Genomic DNA, 12,232 nt, shown 5'->3' on the forward strand with positions numbered 1-12,232 from the left:
GCTTCCCATAGGCATCATTTTGGCCACTGTGCGAACAGGAGGCTGGACTGATGGGCCACTGCTCTGATCTATCAGGCTCTTCTTGAAACGTTGACCATTTATATGAAGAGAGAAAAATTTCTAGGGGTGCTGTTTCCTTAGCCCCAGTATCATTTTATTGTGCTACGAGATCAGCGTTCCTCAGCCGGGTGCTCTCCAGATGTTCTGGAATACATGGGATTTGTAGTCCAAGCATCTGAAGGGCACCAGGTCGGGGAAAGCTATGCAAGGGCAACACACACCAAATTACCTGTATCTGAAGGTTACTGTGATTTTATTTATTTCTTTTTTTTCTCCTATGCCTGCTAGATTTTGAAGAAATCATGCATTGAAATCTTGGCTGCGGAACCTTCTAGTATATGTGCAGGAGGTGAGTTTAAAGCTGATTCTTCCAGCATTCATTGCTACGTATAACTGTGTTTCTTCCTCGTCGTTCCCTGAGGGAAGGCAGATGCCGGAGTCGGCCATCTTTTGGCTCTCCTTGGGAAATTTTCCAGACAGAGCTTGGCTGGGAATGCTAGAAAATTCCATTTGTTTTATGTCTGCTTCTATGGAGTGATCTTGATGGGATTTGTATTAGGAATGTATTTCAATCTTTTCGTTTAGGCCAGAAGGGCTGTGAAATCTCAGTTATTGTCTGTAAGGTTTAAGAATAGCTGTTTGTCAGCTGTCTTTCTCATGCAAGAGTCTTAGCCCGTGTTTGGCAAGATAAAGGGCTTTGTGGTGTGTTGCAGAGATCTCCTGGACATGAGGAAAAGATGGTTTAGACGTGCAACTTGGTAAAGCCTAGGAGGTGAAGCGTTTCATCAGGGATGCAATCTTTCCACAGAAGACTGATTTGTAGCAGGAGATTTTCTGTGTGAATATTAACAGGGGAAATCGCCTTGTTGTGACTTTTCCCTTTGAGAACGTAGGCAAGTGAAGAGCCCCAAGGAAGTCGCTCCTTTAAAATCCTTGTCAGTTTGGGTGTTTATTTGTGTAATTACCTTTTATGTGATCTCCTTTGTGAGATCTGCCTGAAAGGTGCTATGCAGTACAATTGCAACTTGCGCAAAGGTTACGTTCTGGTGATGGCTCAAAAATAAATATAGCCAAACAAATCTCATTGGAACTGGCCCTGCACAATTATTCTTGCCTTCTGGAGCTGGCGTGCCGAATGGGCCTTGCCTTGCTTACCAGGCTCTGAGATCCTTCTGAACTGGCACTGGTATGCTCTCGTGAGAACTTGTGGCGCAGTCCGAGTTCCCAGAGCTCATCTGAGAGCATCGCAGAGCCTGGGAGAGCTTCAAAGCTGAGAAAACCCAGCACAAAAGGAGCTTTGCTGCTCCACACACACACACACACACACACACACACACACACACACACAATTCTTTATTGAAGGATAAAAAGTACTTTTTAACCTTATGTACTTTTAAACTTTTTGTGCAGTTGGCTTTCATCCACGCTAGTTGAAATCGTTCAAGTTCATTGCGCATAATATGTGGTTGTTACTGTAAATACTTCAAATAAATAAGCAAATCATGCTTCTGCCCAAGGGGTTGCTCCCCAGCAAGGGAGCTCCTCCACAGCCAGGGTGTGCCACTGCAGAGAAGGCCCTGCTCCAGGTCTCTACACAGTGAGCTACACCCAGAGCCAGAGCCACTGTTAGTGTCCATCAGCTGATCGCTGCTGGGAGCATCAGGAACTTCCTCGTTCAGCCAAGGGCACTGGAGGTAGTGGCTTGGATTCAAGGTGCTTCCGCCAGTGCTTTGAGGTGATTGGCTGGCACTGATCACCTGATGCACGCACCATGACTAAAAGGGTCCTGCCTTGAGGCCTTGCAGCTTTCCTCCTCCCCTGCCCCAAGCAGCACCCACCGCCCTTCTGAGAAACTTGTACAGACAGACATAGCCAACGGCGAGGATTTTCCTCCCCTCTCCGAAGGCTGGTGCTTACCTTCCACCTTTTTGCTACGTTGCCTCTTCCCCTGATGAGCTCACCAGCCTGCAGGGATGGATTGGCCTGGCCTGGTGTGCAGCTGATCCTTTTGGGATGAAAGAAATTGTGGCTTGGAGCACAGCCCAGATTCCTGAGTTGACTTGTGTGCTTTGCACCGCTACAGTGCAGGAGCCCCCCTCGAGGCGTGCGCTGGGAGAGGCAGTGAGTGGGCGGCATCCACGCTAAGTGCCAGCGAAACAGTTGATTCAGCAGAAACCAGGGTCACTTTTCCTGCAGAGGAGTTTGAAGCGATAACAGCTCGCTCTCCCCATCGCCTGTTGTTCTGGTTTATAAGCAATCTTGCACATACTAATGGCCACAACTGCAAAGTGGAATCTGGTTAGAAAACTTTCCTTGCATGTGTCTTAGGCTTTTTCCTTTTAATATAACTTACCTTTAAAAAAAGGGACGCGGGTGGCGCTGTGGGTTAAACCACATGGCCTAGGACTTGCCGATCAGAAGGTTAGCAGTTCGAATTCCCGCGACGGGGTGAGCTCCTGTTGCTCGGCTCCTGCCACCCTAGCAGTTCGAAAGCACGTCAAAGTGCAAGTAGATAAATAGGTACCACTCCAGAGGGAAGGTAAACGGCGTTTCCGTGCGCTGCTCTGGTTAGTCATGCTGGCCACATGACCCAGAAGCTGTATGTCGGCTCCCTCGGCCAATAAAGCGAGATGAGCGCCGCAACCCCAGAGTCAGTCACGACTGGACCTAATGGTCAGGGGTCCCTTTACCTTTACCTTTAAAAAAAGACCAGAGATTTTTCTTTTCTTTTTTTAAAGTAATATTTATTGAAATTTTAAAAACAATAAAAAGTTTCAAAGTTTAAACATAATAGAAGAAGAAGAAAAAACTACAAAGGTACAAAAACAAAACACATGAAAAATGCAAAATAGAAAGCAGTTAACAAGAAGAAAAAAGAAAAAAACCCAATATTTTCATATCTTATACTTCATTTACTAGTTTCCTGACCTCCTCACACCTCCCTTTTTGTATTCCAGTTCAAATATTTAATTCAGCAAGTCCTTACCCTCTATCATTTATCCTTGCTCAACATCTTAACCTATTTTAAATATATATTTTCCACCATTATCAATCCATATTTACATATTCTTGTTAATCTTTTTACCAATACCGCTTATTTTCAATCCAACATCCCTTTAACATTCATTAATTTTACAGTATTTCTGCAAGTAGTCTTTAAATTTCTTCCAATCTTCTTCCACCACCTCTTCTCCCTGATCTCGAATTCTGCCAGTCATTTCTGCCAGTTCCATGTAGTCCATTACCTTCATCTGCCATTCTTCCAGTGTGGGTAAATCTTGTGTCTTCCAAAAGACCAGAGATTTTTCTACTAGGCAGAAAATTTAAAATTTAAAAAAATATAAGACCATTGTTCATGTATGCAATTACAGCAGCTAGAATACTGTGCCGAGAAACTGGAAAAGCAAAACAACACCAACAATACCAGAGTGGCAGACATTTATGATAGAGTACTTGCAACTAGCAGAACTGACGGGAAGAGTTAGAGGAGCTTTAAATCAGAAAGTATATGGAGAATGGAGAACATTTAAAGAATATTTAAGACTATACTGTACAAATAGTACTATACTAGCAGAACTTGAATGATACCTGTAAGTAAAAAACTGTAATAAATTGTTTTTGGATTATATGAAAATAATATGATATAACATAAAGCTGTGCGAGAAAACAATGACAGCATAAATAGTATAATGAGAACGATTGGAAGTTTTATATCCATAATTTTTATTTTTTATTTGAGAAGATCCAGTTTCTTTTTGTACAGTTTTTTCTTTTCTTTTTTCATCTTGACTTTTTTCTTCTTTGTTTCTGCCATAAACCATCTTTTATGTTTATGTCTGTATTTTAAACCAATAAAGATTATTATTTAAAAAAATTAAAAGTATATATATATGGCAGGGGAGGGGAACCTGACAACTTCCAGGTGTGGTTGGACCCCAGCTCCCATCCACTGGCCTGGGCAGTGGTATGGGGCGATGGCAATTGTAGCCTAGCAACACCTGATACCAGTGGCACAGTGGGTCATTGTGTCTGGCTGTTAACCAGAAGGTTAGTGGTTTGAGCCCACCCAGGGACAGCTGTGGACAGGATTCCTGCATTCCAGGGGGTTGGACTAGATGGCCCTTGGGGTCCCTTCCAACTCTGCAATTCTATTATTCTTTGACAGTTTGGCACCTGGTCCTAGAAGGCTGTGTAGTGTTCCTGTTGTAGTTGCCGCTGGTCCTGTCCTGTGTGGGATTTGCCCAACAGTCTGTCCTTTGCAGACTCTCCCCAAGAATCCTTTTACAGGGTCAGTTTCTTTTGGAAGGAGGACGGTGGTTGCTTTTGCTTTTTCTCCTTAGTAATATATCAGATGTTCAGCCTGGGGGAGCATGGAGGCACCCAGAGAGCTAGAAGGGTTTCAGAATGATATTGACAAGCCCCCAAGCATCTGGTCGGCCACTGTGGGAACAGGATACTGGACTTAGATGAGCCATTGGCCTAATCCCTGTGAGGCAAAAGATGAGGGAAATGATCAAGATGTAACTCCTGTTTATTTATTTATTTTAGGTGAGGGGGGAATCTAAGCATTTTTAGTTCTACAGTCATACCTCTTGTTACAGTCAGTTCAGGTTACGTCTTTTCAGGTTGTGTCCCGCGGTGACCCGGAAGTAACGGAACAGGTTACTTCCGGGTTTTGCCGCTCGTGCATGCGCAGACACTCAGAATGACGTCATGCCCATGCGCAGAAGCGGCAAATCGCAACCCGTGCACGCGCAGACGCGGGTTGCGTTCTGCTCATGTTGAGAACGGGGCTCCGGAATGGATCCCGTTCGCAACCAGAGCTACCACTGTATAAGGTTGATTTAAATCTTCTTTGACTTGAGTTGTGATGGAAAGTATATTTTGTATTGCTGTATTTTACATTTAAAAGTAAAAAAAAAATGTTTCAAAAAAGAGAGAAAATGTGGTGCCTTTATTAGATGTGGGGAGGAGAACCAGTAATTCCCTGTCTTTCCAGAGTCATTCCAAGTGGTCGTGACGGGGAACGGCTTTCGCCACGCTCGCAATGTCGACCGCGTCCTCTGCAGCTTCAGGATCAACGAGACTGTCACGCTCAGTGAGTAGTTCGCTCTTCTCTCTGTCTGAATGCTCAGTTGGCTAATGGTGCTAGGCTTGGCTCGCTGTCCACTTCCATGATGTTTGCCCCTTCGCTTTGGGAAACCCTTGCGGAAAGCAGGAGAGCTCCTGTGTTGAGAGCCAGTGTGGTGTAGTGGTTAAGAGCAGTGGACTCTGGTGAACCGGGTTCGCTTCCCCACTCCTCCACATGCAGCTGCTGGGTGACCTTGGGCCAGTCACACTTCTCTGAAGTCTCTCAGCCCCACTCACCTCACAGAGTGTTTGTTGTGGGGGAGGAAGGGAAAGGAGAATGTGAGCCGCTTTGAGACTCCTTAGGGTAGTGATAAAGCGGGATATCAAATCCAAACTCCTCTTCTTCTTCTCCTGGTCAAGGAGAATAGCAGATGTTGTCCGTCTCCAGGAGAGGCAGGGGTGGTGTTAGGTTGCAGCAGTATCTCCCAAAGTGAGCGGTGACACCCCTGGAGTGCTGTGGGATTCCCTAGGAGGCAAAGGGGCAGCAGTGGGGTGTTTGAGGTGTAAATGAGTCTCAGGTATCTGGCCCCCTGAGGCAGAGAAGTAGATGCTACCCTGCTTTCCATCTCCTCACATGACAAGGTACAATAAAGATCCAAGGCTAATCAAGTTATTTTGGCATCCGAGGCAGGAAACCCCACAAGCACCTCTCCTTTTCCATGGCAACAATAAATTAAATAGCTAACAGTCTGAAGCCCCTCCACAGCACTCAAAATCAGCCTCCTGAGTTGGCCTGCCTCACTTGCTGCCTTCTAGGGAAAAGGCTCTGAGCTGTCATTAGGCTGGGGTTTTATGCTGGATTCATTCGTGTCATGTTTTATCATGTGAGTTGCTTTGAGTTTGCTTGAGTGGGAAGGCAAGAAGGACATAAGTTACTGAAACAGACAATAATAAGCAGCATTTTGTGTTAAAGTAAGCTCTCCTGGCGTGCTCTGGTCCATGGGGTCACGAAGAGTCGGACACGACTAAACGACTAAACAACAACAAGAAGCTCTCATGGTAACCAGCGACTGATCTTACGCATTTCAATAAAAATTCAGATTCACCATATTATGTAGAAGCTTTTTCTGACAAGCAAACAAGAAACTTCTGGTTTTGGGGTCAGACTCAGAACAGCCAGGTCAGAAGATCACGTGCCTTGAATATAAAATATAATATTATGAAGATACAACAAAAGGAATCTAGGTCTAAATCAGTGGTTCCCGAATTGCACAGTATTGTCCCCTGGGAGGCGGTAGGATTTCCGGGGGGGGGGGCGCTAAGAGGCAAGTGGGGGCAGGAGGGGAAACTGGAGGTGTAAATGACTATTAGAGACTTTGAAAAGCTGGTACCACTGGATCAAGTTCACCAGTTCTGTTGAATTAATTAAACTTAATAGTATTCAGTGCATTTTGAATAGATATGCAATTAATTGTTAGTGTTTTGAATTTTGGGAGGTTATTATCTTCTTTAGTGGGTCGTGCAGACTGCTAGTCTGAATAATGCTTTTTATAGGGTAGGGGGCAGTGGGGATGAATTTATGGAACCGGGGGTAGGGCAAAAAAAAGTTTGGGAACCATTGAGCTAAATCTAGAGCCACATATTTTTACAGTAGGGAAAGGCAGCATAACCTCCTTAGATTTTTTCCAGAAAAATGTCCGCGTCTCCTTTGTGAAGATGTTGGACGGAGTCCTTTCCCTAGTGTAAATTAGTACAGTTTGACACAGAGCTGCCTTCAAGTCTTAAACTTGGAACTCCCTCTCCATTCCTGCATTCTTGAGGCAGTGATGTGACTCTTGGCTGCTGCAGGCTTTAAAAGCTGAGCTGAATCAATTAGGACCTGATGGAAGCCGTATGTAGGTCACATCATGCTGCTCTTGATTCTTCTGTTGGTGCAGCTTCTCGTGGTGCCAGAGGCAGATAAGGCAAAGCCAGCAAGCCATTCCTGCTTCAGTTAGACCAGTGGGAGAGCAATGGGGAGGTTTTCTAAAAGCCACAGCGTTCATCCATGAATCCAGAGCAAAGGAAGTCATTGTACCACTCAATTCTGCCTTGGTCAGACCCCGCCTGGAGTCCTCTGCCCAGTTCAAGAAGGAAATTGACCACCTGGAAGATGCTCAGAGGAGGGGTGACCAAGATGAAACAGGGTCTTTCTAAGGAAAGGTTGAGGGAGTTGGGTGCAGAAGAGAAGATTGGAGGTCACATAGTAGCGTTCTACAAATACCTGAAGGGCTGTCCCATGGAAGGTGGAGCAAGCTTGTTTTCTGCCGCGCCAGAGGGGACGACCCCAACCAGTGGAGTCAAAAGACAAGGAAACAGATTCCGACTCAACATGAGGAAGAACTTTCTGGTGGTATGAGCTGTTCAGCAGCCAACTATGTCGGAAGGTGGTGGACTCTCCTTCACAGGAGGTTTTTATAGACGGATTGAGTGGCCACTTATCAGGGATTCTTGAGCTGTGATTCCTTCACTGCAGGTGTTGGACTAGATGACGCTTGGTGTCCCTTCTGACTCCCAACTATGTGAATCTGTGAAGTTCTTGGTAAGGGATAGAGCCCGCTTTGTAACATTTACAATTCCAGGTGTGTGTGTGTGAGAGAGAGAAAGGGGTGGGGGGGTGGCTGGGAAAAAGTAGATCCACCTTCTTTCTTCCACATGGAATTTTATCCCAAGTTGAAGACGAAGCATCTGCTGTCAATTTAAAAAGCTTAAGCACGACAGAACGGTCCATTAGAGAGAATGATATATATATTTTTTGCCCCAGCCTTTTTCACTGTCTACACAAACAGCTGACCCTGTGACATAACTGCCTATATTATTCATTCGCCTCCAGCCCCTTCTCCCTCCACCCACTCACAACCCAAGGCTGTCGTAAGTTGCTTTGGCTCTCTGAATGCTTCGATGCAGAGCAGGGAAATAATAGCACGATTCCGGCCTGGTTTTCATTACAGCATGAGCAAAACACTTCTTTCCCATTCGCTGGGCTCCTGAGCAGGCGATTTTTCTGGCTTGGAGAATCCAGCACTGTCTCTCTGACTGCATTCTGACTTCCCCACAAAATAAACTTCAGGGTGTTTTGGTTTTTTTTTAAAGGGGCTCTTTTGTTGGAGGAAATATTCCATGCTGCCACCATAGTGAGAGTTGGAAAAACGTCTGCGCCAGAATAAGCAAACATTTCTGGATGGTGTGAATATTTCCGAGGGTTGCATGACTGAAGATCCACTGGCAAGGAAGCAGATGATATGTAAAGATTCAAAGTGCACAATCCCTAAATTGACTACAGTATGACACATAAAACCAGCCACACCTAGGGTTCTCTCCAATAATAAATAAAAATAACCCAAGGGTGCAAGTAATTTGATTTGTTTTCAAGTGGTTCACATGGACAATTGTTATTTATTATTGATTTATATGCCACTTATGTGCCTAATTGGCTTTTAAGTTTGTTTTAACTATAAAAACGGCAAAAAATTAAAACACACAATGACAAAACCGTTAGGTCAGTTCCCTAACCAAGGATTCTTGAGTGAAATTAGTAGTCACGGAATAGAGAGGTTCTTTTACGGATCAGTAACTGGTTCAGAAGCAGGAAGCAGAGAGTGGAAGTTAATGGATGGTTCCTATGTAGAAAGTGGAGTGCAGTTGTTTGGAACTGCAGGTGGGCACAGTGGTGTTGAACTGAAGTCCAGCTTACAGGCTTCCCATGAGCATTCATGGAGTCTGTCCGTGGCTACTAGGCATGATCTGCCTCCATCGCAGGAAGCAGTAATGGTTCCAGATACTGGTTGTTGAAAGCCACAGGAGGAGAGAGTGCTTTTGTTCTCAAATCCTCCTTGCAAGTTTCCCACAGGCATCTGTTTGGTGTTAGTGGCAAGGATAGAATATAGGTAGAAAAGGAGAATTCCCTCGATGTCAAGATCCAGATTTGGGGCAATTACTCTTTGGTGAGGCTCATCGCTGTCTAATTACTTTTTCAAATTTGGTATCCCAGTTTCAAATGCATCATGATTTTGTTTTGCAAGAAGTCTTTCCAGGGAGCAGTCTGATGGAATGGTGGACACCAGTTTTTGTTTGTGCTGCAGAGGGGAGGAGGGGAACAGCCGAAGGATGTATTTGTGATGAAGCAGCAACTGATGATCAAGCAAAAAGTGAGCCCTCCCCACTTGCCAGCTAAACTTGCATTCCCTTGGGAATGTCAGACTACAAAGGATGTGCAGATTTATTGTGGGGAAGGCAAAGAGAACCTTCTCAGGAAGTGGAAGCACAAGACCTTGAATCATGGCATGGATAAAAGAGGCTGGCTAAGGGACCCCAACCTGGTCCCCTCCAGATGTTTTGGACTACAACTTCCACCAGGCCCAGGCTGTGTGGCTGTAGGATGCTGGGACTGATGGGATGCAGTGGTCTAAAACAACTGGACTTTTAGGCTGGGGATGGCTGAACTAAGCTAAGAGAAGGATAAACTAGAGACCTTGGGGTGATATTCAGCTACATCTTACAGAGATGTAGTGCATACCCTCCAACATTTCTCAGATGAAAATAGGGACATCCCATTCCATAATGATAATTCTACTATTTGTACCCCGCCCATCTTACTGGGTTGCCCCAGCCACTCTGGGCAGCTTCCAACATATATAAAAACATAACAAAACATTAAACAATAAAAAACAAAATCGATATACAGGGATTCCTTCTGTTGGCAACGGGGGGTGGGGGGAATAACTCCATACCCTCCAACATTTCTCCAATGAAAATAAGGGACATCCTAAGGAAAAATGGGGCATTCCGGGATCAAATCAGAAACCGGGATGGTTTCTTTAAATCAGGGGTGTCCTTTGAAAATAGGGACACTTAGAGGGTCTGGTAGTGGTTAGAGTGTCAGCAAGGCCCTGCAAGACCAGAGTTTGAATTCCCACTTGGACATGGAGCTCACTTGGGCAAGTGAGCTCATTGCTTCTCTCAGCCTAAACTGCTTCAAAGGGTGGTTGTGGGGACTGAATGAGAAGGAGGTAATGGTTGTGCATTTAATCCCCACAACAATCCTGTGAGGTAGGCTAGGCTGAGAGGTACTGACTGGGCCCCAGGGTCACCTCATGAGCTTCATGGCTGAGGGAGGATTTGAATCCTAGCCTCCCATGTTCTAGTGTGACCCTGCAGTCTCTACACCACTGTGGCTGAGTGACTCTTAAGAATAAAATGAGTGAAAAGTTTCTCCAGGTGAACAGGAAGAGATGTCTTACAGTAGTTCCTTTTAGGCTAGAAGTTTCTAACATAACTGGGCTGGGCTGGTGGACTAGGTATAAAAAACAAAACAAAAACCCAAAATTGTGGACTAGTAACTTGCAAGGTTGCGTTAAGTATTGTTGACACTGAGAAAAGTAATGGGGAAAATATTCTGAGCAAAGAAAGCCAAAATGACTGTTGCGAGATGTTATGACTCTCTGAGGGATTTTCCTGAGGTGACTGGGGACAAACTGGGAATGCTGAGAGCCAACCTTGTTATGCCTGGGAGCAGAAATGTCAAGCTCATCCAGACTCCAGCCCAGCTGGTCTCCTTGCAATCAGTCACCAGCATTGTTTACTACAAGATGCTTTGGGTTCCTGCATAAGCATGTTGAGTAACTCAAAGAAAAGACCTTGTCGGCCTAACTCGAGAGGAAATGAAAAGCAGGCTTTGGGGCTAAAGTGGGATTAAAGCTGTTCTTTGGAATTGTCTAAAATAATCAAATAAGATTGTCAAGGCCAAAAGGTTAAAAAGATGCTATGATCCTTTCAGCTCAGCTGAAGATGGTTCTACAACCTAGGTTAAGTTTTTCTGCAGCAGATGGATTTTGCTTTAAAATGGTCAAAATTGACCAAAGCCAACTCAACCAAATTGGCCGGGTCAGGGGTTGAACCCTGGTCTCCCAGGTCTTAGTCCAACACTCTAACCACTGTGCAACGCTGGCTCTCTCTGAGGGACCCTTTCAAAATGGAAGCCGTGTTTAGAGAAAAGGCGAGTAAGAGGTGAAATGTTTCTAAAATTATGCATAGCATGAAGAAAGTGAATTCCTCATAACACTGGAATTCATGATCATCCAATGAAGCTGAATTTTGGAAGATTCCTGGCAGATAAAAGGAAGTCCTTCTTCATTCAGGGCATAGTTAAACTATGGAACTCCTTTCAGGAGACTGTAATGGCCACTAACACTGATGGCTTAAAAAGAAGATCAGACCAATTCATGGAGGAGAGAGCAACTGATGGCTACTAGTTGCTGGAACCTGCAGGTTCTGCCTTCAGGCTTCCTATGGACATCTGGTTACATACCCTCCAACATTTTCCGATGAAAATAGGGACGTCCTAGACCATAATAATAATTTTGCTCTTTATACCCTGCACATCTGACTGGGTTGCCCTCGCCACTCTGGGCAGCTTCCAGCATATATAAAAACATAATAAAACATTAATTCCCTACCAGGACAGACTTTGCTCGTGTGCCCAAGACATCGATTCTATAAAACATATTTTGCTGCACTGTGCGAAATACGAGCAGGCCAGGGCTGAACTGATATTACCCTTGCTGGTACCTTTCCTGGGAAAATCAGAGGCTCACTATGTCAGGTTCCTATTGGAAGACCGGACAAACGCTAGAACATTAGCAGTGGCGAAGTTTTTATCGGTGGTTGCAAGAACCAGTGATCCCTATCTTTAAGTCTAAACAAAATGCTTGTTTAACCTGGAGGTACACTGTTTAAATTGTGCATTGCTTTGTAATGATTTGTTGGGTCTCTGGGCCGTAATAAAGGTTGATTGATTGAATAAAACATTTTTTAAAATATTGCTATACAGGAATGCCTTCAGTTGGCACGGGGGGTGGGGCAGATAACTCCATACCCTCCCACATTTCTCCAATGAAAATAGGGACATCCTAAGGAAAAGCGATCCATTCCAGGATCAAATCAGAAACTTGGACTGCTTCTGTAAATCCAGGACTGTCCCTGGGAAATAAGGACACATGGAAGGTCTGTGGTTAGCTACTGTGAGAACAAGATGGTGGACTAGATGGGGCATTGGCCTGATCCA

At 44.8% G+C, this 12,232-nt stretch overlaps 1 protein-coding gene across 2 annotated transcripts in view; it reads left to right on the plus strand.

Annotated features, from left to right (window-relative positions):
- The window catches only part of ANTXR1 (ANTXR cell adhesion molecule 1), a 204,533-nt gene that overhangs the window by 46,059 nt on the left and 146,242 nt on the right, over positions 1-12,232 (plus strand). For both annotated transcript variants that reach the window (XR_014010299.1, XM_081203097.1), the window contains exons 9-10: positions 349-409; positions 5,060-5,158. Coding sequence is in view for 1 of the 2 variants with exons in the window: in XM_081203097.1 (XP_081059223.1) it covers positions 349-409; positions 5,060-5,158 (160 nt within the window). In the remaining variant the exon portion in view is untranslated. The remainder of the gene's footprint in view (positions 1-348; positions 410-5,059; positions 5,159-12,232) is intronic.

The sequence above is a fragment of the Podarcis bocagei genome (assembly GCF_964188305.1).
Source record: "Podarcis bocagei genome assembly, chromosome: 7".
NCBI lineage: Eukaryota > Metazoa > Chordata > Lepidosauria > Squamata > Lacertidae > Podarcis > Podarcis bocagei.